At 39.1% G+C, this 13,852-nt stretch overlaps 2 protein-coding genes across 2 annotated transcripts in view; both read right to left on the bottom strand.

Annotated features, from left to right (window-relative positions):
* mrvi1 (murine retrovirus integration site 1 homolog) overlaps positions 1 to 9,305 on the bottom strand; it is a 42,519-nt gene extending 33,214 nt beyond the window's left edge. Inside the window, exons 1-11 of the mRNA XM_050053719.1 lie at positions 9,253 to 9,305; positions 9,099 to 9,149; positions 8,935 to 9,012; positions 8,793 to 8,849; positions 8,640 to 8,699; positions 7,513 to 7,568; positions 6,872 to 6,965; positions 6,647 to 6,778; positions 6,470 to 6,555; positions 5,487 to 6,204; positions 3,049 to 3,196 (exon numbers count right to left, since the gene is read on the bottom strand). Of these exons, the coding sequence (XP_049909676.1) occupies positions 3,049 to 3,196; positions 5,487 to 6,204; positions 6,470 to 6,555; positions 6,647 to 6,778; positions 6,872 to 6,965; positions 7,513 to 7,568; positions 8,640 to 8,699; positions 8,793 to 8,825 (1,327 nt within the window). The 5' untranslated portion in view covers positions 8,826 to 8,849; positions 8,935 to 9,012; positions 9,099 to 9,149; positions 9,253 to 9,305. The remainder of the gene's footprint in view (positions 1 to 3,048; positions 3,197 to 5,486; positions 6,205 to 6,469; positions 6,556 to 6,646; positions 6,779 to 6,871; positions 6,966 to 7,512; positions 7,569 to 8,639; positions 8,700 to 8,792; positions 8,850 to 8,934; positions 9,013 to 9,098; positions 9,150 to 9,252) is intronic.
* On the bottom strand, positions 8,917 to 13,748 carry LOC126393975 (inositol 1,4,5-triphosphate receptor associated 2-like). The gene is made up of 10 exons (XM_050050455.1): positions 13,667 to 13,748; positions 13,109 to 13,180; positions 12,886 to 13,005; positions 12,615 to 12,795; positions 11,500 to 11,558; positions 11,352 to 11,412; positions 11,096 to 11,254; positions 9,253 to 9,370; positions 9,099 to 9,149; positions 8,917 to 9,012 (listed from the first exon to the last, which is right to left on the bottom strand). Exons 2-10 carry the CDS (start codon positions 13,125 to 13,127, stop codon positions 8,917 to 8,919), a joined length of 864 nt encoding a protein of 287 aa, XP_049906412.1. The 5' UTR covers positions 13,128 to 13,180; positions 13,667 to 13,748.
* Positions 13,749 to 13,852: the final 104 nt, after the last annotated feature.

Raw genomic sequence — 13,852 nt, 5'->3', positions numbered from 1 at the left:
AAGGATCTTTGACATAAAGGGAAGATTAGATATTGGTCTATAGTTGGCTAACACCTCTGGATCCAGGGTGGGCTTTTTTAGTAGAGGTTTAATTACAGCTACCTTAAAAGACTGTGGTACATAGCCTGTTAATAAGGATATATTGATCATATCTAATATATGAGTGTTAACTAAAGGTAAGACCTCCTTAAGTAGCCAAGACATCTCAAACAAATGGTAGAAACTTTAGAAGAGGAACTGAGGAGGGATCCCTCTTCCAGGACAGGACGTTTATATACATTTATAGCCTTACATTAGCTTTCTACCTCTGGCAATTACATTCAGGCTTCAAAAATCATATCAGTTTCATTTATTTGTGAAGATTAGTAAGCTGAACAAGCATGTGAGCATCATAAATGTTTGTTTGCCACAGAGCTTATTTTCTGCAACAATCCAAAATCCAATGGAAAAATCCCACAGGCTTTTAGTCAAGAGAACCAGGGAGATGTTAACTTCTGGGTTGGCCTACAAATATAACGTCATCCCTGCAGCTCTCTATTGTCGTATTGAACGCAGAGCTGAAGTGAGCAACTGCCAACTGAAGCATGGGTAATTCATAATCCACCACAATGACAACAGTCATACACAATGCTGTCATCCAGTCAATGAAACAAAAATCACAAAGATGCCATTATGATATTGATTTGTTGGGGAAATACCTGTCATTGCTGCCACCCAATCCACCAGCTGTTTATCTCTCCACAGCGGACAAACTACACCAACCATCTGTGGTAAGTTAACGATGTGCGCCGTGCCCAAAATCACTGTGAACCACATCAGCATCTATAGTTTGCTGTACTGAGGACAATGTCTGGATTGTATGACACACCATCCACATCTTGATGTAAAGTAACATCAGACTGGCAGCTCACATATCAACTTTTATGACAGCAATGACCAACATCATCACCCTGTGATGCGTCATTTAATTAACAAAGGCCACACCAACATGGCACCGGACAATGCAAACTTTACACAGAAGGTAATAAAGTAAACAAACAAGCAGACACAGAGACGACTACTGTCTGTTCGTCTGAAATGTAATTTCCCCATCTGGGGCTTCTCACTGGTTCTCAGCAGCTTCAACATGCTCCAAACTCCTTTCTACATCACAAATAAACAGTTACGTATAAGACTTCCCTCCGGGCCATCAAGGGAAGGAGACTCTGGAAATATTTGCCATGACCTTTCCTGAAGGGTTGGAAGAAAAGTGACCTTTCCTTTGGCCAAATATGTGTTTCAGCATGATTAGTACTGGAAAATATGTGATGAAATGGCAAAGTGATCAGTGCAGATCCAACTAGAGCAGATTAAAACAGCTGTGCTCAAACTTTTTTTTCAATGACGCAACCCCTTTAAAATATTTTTTTTCAGCTAAGTAACCCCTGGCCAGCGCAAAAATATTTCTGGTAGAAAAACACAGTGAACAAACATAAATGTGGAGGTAACTGTGTTTGTTGCAGCAGTTAACAACTGCATCGAAAAAAGTAATACTGAATATAAAATGTGGTTTATTGAACTTTACATTTACATTATTTATTGAACTTATAATAATAATTAATTAAGTAAAGATATGTAATAAATAAGGTGAAATAGGGGTAGAGACCCTTGTTTTTTGTTTTATTTTTGTTTTCACTTGTCTTATTTTAAATGTTCGAAATAAAATAATTAATTAATTAATTAATTCATTCAACTTATTATAATACTATTATTTTGGGAATTCTGCATGACAGATTTTTTTTAAATCCTGTATCCCCACTTCAAGAAACACTGGATTAAGGTGTCACAAACATAGACTGCACAATCACAATGAAGATGGTCAACATGACTGCTTCCTAAAAGTGAAGCCAAAACATCTTGATCGCCTCCTGGTGGCTGGCTGCAGTACAGCTCATAAAGCCCACCCTTTCTGTGTTAGCAGATATAACATGGGCCAACTAAAGGATCAAAGTACACGTCAAATAACCAAAGATGGTTTCTGTCATTTGAGGTAGTTCTTATCACGCTGATGTGTGTTCAAGGTTTCATTGTTCAGATTAGTTTGGGTTTACTTAATTATTTGACATCATGATTGACAGCTATGTGTGCAAATCAATGTGCTCATGATTAACAGTGCTGCTCGCAATAGGGCTGGACAGTGGAAACTTGATACCGCAGAGATCACTACTGCACAGACTCTGGCTCCAAATGACATCATCAGAGCAAGATGGCTGTATCGAGGATATTTTGGTTGCAAAGGGTTTACTAAAATAAGCTAAAGATTGTGTGTTTTCCCCCTTTTTGTAGCTAGAAATAAAACATTTGAATGTAGTTTTTTTTTAAAGGAAATAACATTTGATCTTAGAAATGTTTTGAAAGAATAGTTTGATATTCAAAGAAATAAACACATTCGCCGTCTTTATAAGAGATGAGAAGATTGATACCAATCTAAACTGTCATCTAAAGAGTGAATAAGAATTCCTCAAAATGTTGAAATAGATATTTCTGTCTCAATAAAGTGTGCTAGAAGCTTTTCCACTTCTTCTGAAGAAAGTATATTTTCCTTATTCACATTTAAACTTTTCTGCTTTTGTTAAATTCTTACTGTAATGCACCTAAAATCCTAAACTGCGTACTTTGTGAGCAGACGTAAATGTAAAAAGGGCTGAACCACAATGGAAACAATAACTCACAAAAACAAAGTATTAGAGGGCTGTAATTTTTTTTTTTTAAAAAGAGAAGTGGCTAAAAATACTTACCCTCACTGTGTTCACATTAAAAAAAACAAACAGTCTGACCTCCCCCTAATTTTCCCCACGGCCGCCCCACTTTCATAAATAACATACACTCCCTCAGAGCCCGCTCTCTTTTCCCGCTCACTGTACCAGCTGTTGTGTGCAATGTAAATATCTGCCGTGTCTATTTTCAGACATCCTCAGGGGTTGCCATTAGAGAGGAAGTAGCTTTAATTCATCTGTGTCTCACAGTGTACCCCTTAACCACTCTAACAGTGCGCTGCAGCCATCATACCATTCATGGGTAGCTGAGGAGGCTCGATGACTTCTGGGATTACAGGAGATGGGGGAGGACTGTCTCCGTCTTCAGGCTCCACGTCGGACTCAGCCTTAAGGTCTGTGACGTCTGTTCCAGGATCAGCGGGCAGACTGAGACCTGGACTCTTTACAAAAGTAGAGACAGAGGGAACTGTTTGATCACGGTCTTACATAAGAGACGTTAAAGACAGACAACAAATCAACTTCATATGTTTAACAGTTGGGGAGCTACAATTTATATAACGTTAAATAAAATGAAATCACTACATGAATACCAGGCAAGTACTTTTACTACAACTATAAATTTAAGATTGTAAGATATTTGTTTTGCATTTGGGTGAAAGTTCAGTGACTGAATGTGAACATGAAAAACCTCCCAAAGCTATAAATTTTCAGATCTCTATTTTTGCACACTCCCTTACAACAGTCACTCCCAACACTGGGGTCAGGACGCCCACATGGGTCATCAGATGATTACCAGTGCAGGATGTAAGAGAATCTAAATGTTGCTGTTTGTTTTTTGGACATTTATCTAATCTTTGCATTTTCTTTAAAACACTGCATAGTTTTATGTCCTGAGGTCATTAGAAGTGACATGTTTAAATAGGATGTAACTAAGTACATTTACTCAAATACTGTACTTAAGGGCAATTTTGAGGTACTTTACCTTCACTTAAGTATTTCTACTTAATGTACTTCTACTCCACCTCAATTTAGAGGCAAATATTGTCCTTTCTACTTAGATTTTGTTTTATAACTTGAAGGAACAGTGTGTAAGATTTAGGGGGATTTAGTGGCATCTAGTGGTGGAGACTGCAGATTGCAACCAGCTGAAACTTCTCCCAGTTAGAATTTCCTCAGTGTTCATTGCTCAAGAGGTTTTTTACCAGGAGCAGAATTATCAGCAAGGTCTCTTCTCCTCTCCAAAAGAAAAGGACCTGGTGATTTAAATGGCCCTATTTAGAGCCAGTGTTTGGTTTGTCCGTTCTGGGCTACTGTAGAAACATGGCGGTGCAACATGGCAGAGGACAAGGACACATACTTATTCTATTTCATTTCTGACAATATTTCCCCCTAAATCCCTCACACTGGGCATTTAAGTTACTCTGTAGATTCAGATGAATAGCACAAAATATAATTAAAAATTAAATTACAATGTATGATTATAGGTTAAGATAAGGTAAATCTTTATTGATCACAAGCTACCCAGCAGATAAAAAATATGCAGTAAATGAAATGAGCTCCACCAGCTTTACCAGCTGCGACACATCAATGTATTAATATTTATGACTCAAGATCTTTCAATTCTCTAATGCGGTCCGTCAATCTCCCTCTCATCATTTTCTTCTAGAAACGTTTTTATTTATTTTCTTATCTGAGTCTTACATTGTGGGTTGTTTGAGATGTTTGTATTTAGCCTGCGCAATGTTCTTCCCCAGTTGTCGTGATCAAATAAAACGATAGGTCCAATATCACAACTCTGGAATCTATGGCTTTCTCTCTGTAACACAAACAACTAATACTTTTGGTACTTAAGTCTGTTTTAATGTAGTCTAATGCATAATGCAGGACTTTTACCTGTAACACAGTAATGTATTTATACTCTGTAGCGCTGCTATTTTTACTCAAGTAAACAGATCTGAATAATCTTCCATCACTGCAAACGAAACAGTCTAAGAATAAAAAATGACCCTTTGAACTGACAACTCAGAGACATGCACCTTGTGACGAGGAGCTCAAAGGAGACAGAACTTTGTATCATGGCGTCACAAGCAAAAAAGTTAGGAAACCTCTGCCCTACAGTTAACTGATAATGTGGCTTTTTAAAGGACTTTATGCAAATGATTTAAAGGAATTTTGATGTTTTACAAAAACATTATTAATCATCGCATGAGGTCAAAAGTTTGATTTGTTAGTAAAATGCAAAGTAAATTGGAGCTCAGAGACCACATTCCTCTATTTTTGTGATAAGAGTGCAAGTGTAGTCATAACCTCAGCTCCAAACCATTAATACCAGCATGATTTATTCTGACAGGTTTTGTTCCCGCAGGAGTGTTTGAACTCTGTATGATGAAATAAATCCCTTATTATAAAAACCTCTCCATGGAGCCGTTTGAGATTAAATCTGGATCACATTATAAGTTAAAATCGTGAAAATAGTTCACTGGTATTCATGTTTTTAAATACTAACCTGACGATTCTGGACACACATTATAGATATACATTTGATTTTAAATGACTTGTTTTTATAATTTTCTGCTGCTAATATAAACTTTTCTGCATTACTGTATGTGAAATTTAATTAAATATAAAATCACTGTGAGCTCTTAAAATCAAGATAATTAAAAAAATACATTTGACTATGACTGTTACTTTATTAAAAAGCAAACACTATTTTTTTAAACACAGACAAACCTGAGTTGGAGCTTCTTCTGTGATCCTGGCCTCCATAACGTTCAGCTGCTCGTCAGTGTTGGCTGCTCGGTCCAGAGCCTCCTCCACCCTCTGAGTGATGCTCTCCATCCTCACTCTCACCTGGCTCACCCTCTGCTCGCTCTCTCTCACCAGCTCGGCAGTCTCCAGGGCGCTGTTAACCATCACCTCCATCCTTCTGAGGGTCTCCAGGAGGCCGTCTGCGGTCACCCGAAGCTGGGTTTGCTCCTGCTCTGCGGTGGCTCCTCCTGTACTCTCCGTGGCCACTGCAGCATCCCTCTGATCCTTCACAACTTTCTCCACAGCTCTGTCTGGTTCCTCTCTTTCTGTGTTGGTTCCCTGGTCGATGTGAAGACTGCTGCTCTTTTGCTCGGCAACACAAACCTGTGCAGATCTGAGAGAGGCTTGCAGGAGGCAGACCTGCTCCCTCATATCAGTGATGGTCTGCTCTGCTTGCTGGAGCTTTACTTGTGTGTCTGAGAGCTCCTGGCCTGACTGAATTTCTTTTGTCCGGGCCTTAGCCCCCTCCACGCTGCGGGCTTTCCACCAGTTCACCACAGCCACCTTCTTGGCCTCTTGGTTGGGAGTCTGGCTCCCAGTCTGGCTTTGCTTTTGCTCCTTCTCCCAGGCTCTCCACTGCTCCTCCACCTTCTCCCCTTTCTCCTCCCACACACACTTGTGCAGCTCCAGCTCCTGCAGCCTGAAACCACCACGGCAGCTTTATAAACATCTTCTCTACACACTGTTATGTCTGTAGTTACCAAGGGGTACTAAAACTGCACTTATGCCTGAGGGTCTAACACACAGTAGATAGTAAATCCTATCTGTTGCGTAATGGAGATGCCCATAAATTCATTGTTAAAACCAGACACCCGGAGAAAGCTTCTCAGAACTAGAGAGACTAACATCAACCAAATTCAGCCTGTTACCATAACAGGAGAAAGCGAGGTAAAAAACTCACATACACATTGACAAGCTGCTGCTTGATGCTTGCCTGTTGCTGCTGGCGGTGAGGAAGAGGCCTCTCCTGTGTCTCTACAGGAGCAGAGTCCTGCATGTGAGAAGACACAAAAGAGATAGGACAAATTTATCCACATACATCTCACTTTATGTAACAATCATCATATTTACTGACTCCTCACCCTCTCGGGATACTTATTATGCAGTAGATGAGTGATTTCTGTAGACTTGATCCTCTGGATGATACTCTGAATATCATCACTGTGTGTGTGCAGGGACGGGAGGCTGATGTCGTCCAGAGCTCTGTGATGCTGCTGCAGACACAGAGGGCAGAGCCGTGACAGTCAACATATAACAGAAGATCAGCACCATGAGAAGGTAACCTGCAGACAGCGAGCGCCTCCGACCTGCTGCATATCCTGCATCTCGCTCTGCAGAGAGCGGTGGTTTGGAGGATCTCGACTGTAGAGACTCTGAGGGCTGATACAGTGTCTGTCGTACCTGCCAGGAACAGAAAGAAGAAAAACTCCAACTCACTATGTATTAGCTGAAAACTTACATTTAATTATTGTACAATTAACATGCAATAGATCCATTTCACTGACAGGAAAAGCATAGAAGTAAATGATAAAATTGAAGATAGCTGAATTACATTTAGCTGCTTCAGTTTCGGGGTCCTGCTATTGTGCATGCTGGTTCTCCCTCACACTGTCATGGTTTACTGGGACAGTTGAATTAATTTCATGCATAACACCAGTGCTTTTCCTACAATAACAAGTGCACTTGCACAAATTTTCACGGTAATGTGACCGAAAATATTTTAGACCCATCAAATCTGAATTTAAGACAATGTAAGGCCTTATATTAAGAAAACGTACTTTAAGACATTTCAAGACTTTTTAAGGACCTGTAGACATCCTGCTAATGCACAATTCTGTCTCCACTGCTCAACATCATGCGTCTTTGTCAAACAAGGAAAATAGGTGTGAATAAGTGATTTAGTGTAGTTACATAGAAGAAATTTCGATGTGGACACAGTTGGAAGTACCTCAAAAGAGCTTGTTGTGAATGTTCCTGTAACCTCGCCAGCTCCGACTGCAGACCCTGCAACACCACAACACAGTTTATGTGGTAGTTAAACCACCTTTCAACACCATTTAATAAAATATAAATACATACAAGATACTTCAAATAGTCAGTTTTATCGTTACATATTCTGAGGTTGATATATTCACTCATTGTTGTAATACTTCAGTCATCACTTTGAAATGATTGACATTAATGTTTGCATCACATCACATTTAGAATTTGTTTGTTTTCATGATTTTACATGATGTAAAGTACCTGCATAACTCTATATTATGAGAAGTCAAGTAAGATCCACTTAAGGGGATACTGTGCCAGATTTCATCCAGCTCTGTATCATAACAATGTGGTTAACTTTCCTCCATCTTACCAACATCTAGATCTCCCTGCTCATCTCTGGCTGTTGCTCAAACTACAGATTGTGCTCACGCATTTTCATTTGCCTGCCACCATCGATACAAAGACCCACCCCTCTCGCCTCTTTCTCTTAAACACAGACCAATCCCCAATCAAACAGCATAACTAGGCAGCGCTGATTAAATATAAGCCAAGATTATGTTACAGTACTGCCTATTTATCACCTTAAATGTCTTCAGAAACATATTTTAATGCACTGTTTGACTGTAACATGAGAATTTGTGAACAAAACGTTGGTGCCATACTGTTTCCTGTATCGGAAAAACAGAGGCTGATACAGTATGAAACAAGATCCTGTGACTGCAATGCCTATTTTCTCGCCTAAAATGTTCTCAGAAACATATTTTAGCTTACAGTTTAACTGTAATTCAAGATTGATTGTTACCAGCTGGCTGTCATATTGTTTCCTGTTAAAAAACTGCTAAACTCACATTACATCATCCACGTGATCCAGTGCAGTGCAATCTGGTAGTTGTATATTTTCTACCTCTTCAGCTAAAGCAAATGCCACAGCCCAATTTCAAAAGTATCTGCATCTTTTTACACCACAGACAGCCAATTCTTATGCAAACACCGTCTTTCCAGCAGTGAAACACTTTGATTCTATTGCTTAAAAAAAATAAACTTCTTTCAAATTCAAAGTGTTGTCTCTGCTTTGTGTCAAAAACGTACCTCAATCATGTTGTGATTCTCCACATGAGAGTTCTTCATCTTATCCATAAGAATGTCTTTCTAAACGGGAACATATCAAAGTAAAGTTAAGAGACAAAATAAGAAATATAGATTGACATTTTTTTTCAGATGAAAATACACAGATAGACCAACCTTTGTGATTTCTCTGTCTCTCAGCGTCAACATAACCAGGGTTTCCTCGAGTCCGGCCTGTAAACGTTCAGATGTTTAACTCTCTGTTCAAACATCATAACGCAGAGACAAACACAAGAGTGTTTTATTGATCTGTCCCTACCCTCAACTCAGCGTTTACTTTTCTCAGTTTGTTGATGCTATCTTCAGAGCACGTCCTTTCAAAGGTGAGTTTTTCATTCTGTGTCCACACAAAGAAAAAAAACACAAGTTAGTTTTCTGAGGGAAAGTTCACACAACTGGACTTAAATATAAGATCTACATTACCTTATCTTCAAGCCTCCTAATGTGAACCTTCAGGCATTCAACCTCATTACTCTAAAGACAAAAAAAAAAAGGTTTACATGCAAATAGGTGCCATAAAATATACATTGATCTCAGAGTGTGGCTTCACTGGGAGGACAGTAAGCATGTGGTGTACCAGTTTGGTGCAGCTGGTCTGGGTGCGGCTGGCTCTCTCCTGGGCCTCTTTAAATGCCCGACGGGTCTCCTCCAGTTCTTCTGTCAGGGATCTGGCTCTCACTGCTGACCGCTGAGCACTGCACACACCACAGAAACATCAGAACTTATTGTTTTATTCAAAAAACATGACTAATGACAGAGATTTAAATCCGTTAGCACTGTAATCTCAAATCATGGAAGAGTGAGGCTTGAGCCACACTACCTGAGGGGCTATAGTGCAGTATTCTTTAATAAAGAAACTCTCTCTATATTGTAGGAATCATGTGAGAGACAGCTGTTGTTTGAAAGATTCATGAATCACTCCATGAATGAATGAATGTCACCAATGAAGGTAGAATAAAATAAACCAAATAACATAAAATATAATAAATGACTCAATCACTCGAATGCAGATCTTAAAGGTCCGTTTCAGTTTCAGAGTTCATTTTAAGACTTTATTATTTGTCTACAAAGCACTTCATGGATTGGATCTCAGTCGTGGGCCCCTGTCTGTGGAACAAACTGTCCTATCACATCACATCTGCATATAATGCGTGCTTTCCTTGTCTGCTCAGTTGACATGTTTTATGCATGTTTGGAGAGCATTTTGGTCAGCTCATGTTGTTTTAAACATGCTATAGAATTAAAATTTGCTTGACTTGAAATTTAACGTTTGAGTTCTATAAACTCCAGGTACAAATAATAACCTTCCAAACACATATAGTCCTGCCTCCTGCAGGAAGCCCCTGCCATCAGGGCCCTGTGGCTTTGGAATGACCTGAATGAGGAGATCAGGCTTACCGAATCAGTGACTTCTTTTAAATTGTATTTAAAAACTTGCAATTATTATTACTATTTCTTTTCTTTTTTTGCTTTCACTACTTTTATTCATTTTATTTGTATTAATTTGTTCTGACATTTTGTGTCTTGCATTTTACATTTTTTGTCTTCGTTTTAACTTTATCCCAACTTTACCTTAGTTTTGTCTTACTCATGTTTTGTTGGACTGTCTGGCTCTCTGTTGCTATATTGCCTTCTGAATATCCTGATTCTGCTTTTGTTTTGTCTGTCAAAGAACTTTGTAAACTCTGGTTTTTAAAGGTGCTATATAAACACAACTATTATTATATTAATATTATGTGATGGCCAGGCAGAGACGCTGATCTCTGTTTATTTGGGAGTTTGCTGTGCTACAAATTGTTCACTGCATTCATAGTAGAAAATGCTAATCTGATTGATTTTTAAATTATTCTGATGGCTTCAGCTAGCGGCCCCTGTTTGACTGCAAATTAAACAAATTGGTCTCATGCCTCCCTCAGGTAAAATAAACACTTACTTATTAGTTTACTCCTTCTTAAACATGTTTCTTACGGTCAATCTTAATTTCCATCAGCAACTTACAAACAGTCCTTTTCATTTTTTCAATTCAAGCTTCTAACTCTGATAACGTTCTCGTTATCTCCAGCTACTGGCAGGTAAAAGATGTGTGTGAGGTGATGTGATACAGACGTGTCACTTGCATGTGATCTGAATCAGGCTGTATTGAAGGTGGTTGCTTACTGTGATGTATGATGTTGACCTTTATACTCCCTGAAGTCTGCTCCTTTTTAAACATTAAACGTGTTTTATTTTCTTACAGATTACAACTTATATTTTGTGTTGGACGTTTACTCTGAAGTGACACAGGAAATAATGAATTTAATGATGACAATGATGTGCTTTTATGAGGACTGTGAGTTAAGATAAGATAATCCTTAGTTACAGTATAATCCTACGTACAGTGACTGGATGATAAATAAGGAAGAAACTGGTTAACCCTTCACCTCGCCAGCTTTGCTCGCAGCTCTGTGACCTCCAGAGTGAGCTGCAGGTTTATGTCCTCACACTGAGCCACCGTCCTCAGCAGGCTGCTGTTCTGCTCGCTCAGCTTGCGGTGAGCGTGCTTCAGTTCAGCCACTGTGCCTAACAGGTCTTTTCCATCACTGGAGCCAAACAAACAGTTAGTGGTGTGTAAGTATGAAAACACATTGATTAGAGACGGTAAACACATGCAGTGATTAAAGGGGTGAAATGACTGACCAGGAACACTGGTGGCTCTCTGAAGAGGCAGCTTTGCTTTGTGAAGCTGAGAAATCCATCCCTGAAAGGAAATGTGGTTTAGTGAATCCATGAATCTGATGTGATTTAGACTTTTGTCTGAAGTCTGAGTAAAATAGTCACAGCCTACCATTTACAGGCACTTTAGAAGAGTCAGGGCAAGATACATGACTGTCGTCCACATCAGAGCTAAAACACAGAAAGAGTCAGTGGGTTAGTTCCCACAGTACATAGAAAAAGCTGATAAATAAATCAACCATACACTCACTGGAAACAGAATGATTTAAATGGAAATAACCCACTGTGTTTGTGAACAATGAAAATAAACATTAAAAACAATAGTTTTATTGAATTTAATTAAATCTAAGTAAATGAGTTTCTTGCAGGTCATCATCCCTTCTTTCATTTCTAGGAATAATTTACCTTGTTGCTGCCTGAAAAGCAGTAATGAAAGAAGCATTAAAGGTATACTATGCAGGATTTCCGGGGATTGTTTGTGAACACGCTTGCCAGCGAAAATAAAAATAAAAGCCAACAACAGATTCACTCTTGTTTGGCATATCACCTCAGTGAATCTGCTTTTACGTCTGGAACCTTCCATCTACAACGGGCTTGAGACGTGCGCTCGTTGAGGACAGTCACCAATTAACCTGCATGTCTTTGGACTGCGGAAGGAAGCTAGAGTATCCAGGCACAACCCACACTGACATAGGGAGAAGATGCAAATCCTGAACTCCCCACCCTGGGTTCGAACCAGAAACCCTCTTGCAGTGAGGTGACAATGTTAACACTGTGCCGTGTCACCAAGTGACATGGATATCAAATACAGACTTGATGGTTGGAAATCCATATTGCACACTGACATCCAGCTGAAAAGGACATGACCATGGCTTCTTTTATTCCCCAGAATGATGAAAAAGTCCTGCTCTTTAAGAGATGTACTGGCTGACTGCATTTCACACCACATTTTGCATATATTATATATATGATAATATGATTGTTATAAAATAAAAATGTGACACTCCAGATGCTTTTTAGCCATTCAAGACTGCAGATATTTGAGCACAGTGGAATACATTTAGCCGACTACCTTTAAGCAGTGTAAAGGCAGCCACTTAATATAAAGGTGTTTGCTAAATCAACTTTAGAAGCATTGAATATAACACTTAAGTACTTCTTTAATGTAGCTACACACTTCATGCCAGATTAAGGGTAATCAGTTTCCCTCCTGCAGTTTTGCTTCACCTGTCCTGGCTGCACTTTGCGATCCACTCTCTCATGGTGGAGTGGAAAATCTCTCTGCTCACATGAGGGTCCTGACAATCCGGGTCGAGCAGCCGTCGCAGGGCAGTCAGTCTGTCCTGCCCTGAACTCTGAGCCGTCATGGTCTGCAGGTACTGCACAATGGTGGAGGCCAACACTTCCCCTGAGGACGAGCGAGACAGTTTCTCACAGATCATGTGATTATTTCAGTATATTTGTGGTAAAATCAATCATCAATCATAGGCCTGAGTACCTGTGCTGGAGGTGTTACATGCATTATACATGATGTCCAGGAGTTCATGTTCAGAGAATCCGCTTGTGTCTTTATTGTCCTCGAGCACATCCCTTGTCCCACTGTCAGCTGACTCCCACACTGAACATGCAGAGAGGGGCAGAAGTTGATGTAAAGAAAGATGATACACTGTAAATATCTGTTTGATACTTTTATAAAGGAACAAAGTAACTGTAACACTTACTGTCATTGCTGTCAGACATTGTGCGTGTTCCTCCTGAACCTCTGCTGTCACGCTCCTACATGGCCTTATATTCTAATAAACATGAAATACATCTTTACCTCCATTTATTTCATCTAAAGGCCAAAAATCAAAGTAGAAATACAGCTAAAAATTGAACCACACATAAAAATCAATTAATAACCATTACATTTTATACCTCCTCTCCAAATCTGACTGCTTAATCCTTACATGTGTGCAGTGGGATCTAATCAAAGGGTCACATATCACATATTTTCCAATTGTCATTCTACAATTAGGTAGAAAAATGTGACGTTTATTAGCTCTTGTCTCTAATAATGATGGTAATATTGTGTTAAAATAATAGCATATTTTTAAGGAAGAGCACAAAAAAGCTAAACCAAAAAAATTCATTTTGTATGTGTTAAATATACAGAGATGGCAACGTTCTATTAAATTGTGTGTACATTCGGACTGAGCAGTACTTCTTTTGTCTTACAGTAACACAGTCATCAAATATTACTCTATAAAGATACACAAGTCATAAAAATAAATTCTTACTTCTCAGTCCGGGACAGTTCCTCTGGAAAACAAAACAAGATTGTCAAATGTCAAATCTTCATTTTCAAAATTAATTTTCTCGTCCTTCTTTGACTCACTGTGATTTAAGCACAAGAAGACTTCAAGATACCCATATGCTTGTTTTCCCTGCTTCACATCAAAACCAGCTGACATCCCCTCACAGCC

Source organism: Epinephelus moara, chromosome 1, assembly GCF_006386435.1.
Source record: "Epinephelus moara isolate mb chromosome 1, YSFRI_EMoa_1.0, whole genome shotgun sequence".
Lineage (NCBI taxonomy): Eukaryota > Metazoa > Chordata > Actinopteri > Perciformes > Serranidae > Epinephelus > Epinephelus moara.
The sequence above is the reverse complement of the archived record's forward strand: the minus strand, read 5'-3'. Positions and strand labels throughout refer to the sequence as shown.

Coding starts and splice junctions, on each gene's coding strand:
- LOC126393975 (XM_050050455.1), bottom strand. Junction 11,413..11,499: donor TTCTAAAGTGCCTGTAAATG/GTAGGCTGTGAC, acceptor ATTTCCTTTCAG/GGATGGATTTCTCAGCTTCA. Junction 9,013..9,098: donor TTAGGAGGCTTGAAGATAAG/GTAATGTAGATC, acceptor GTGTGGACACAG/AATGAAAAACTCACCTTTGA.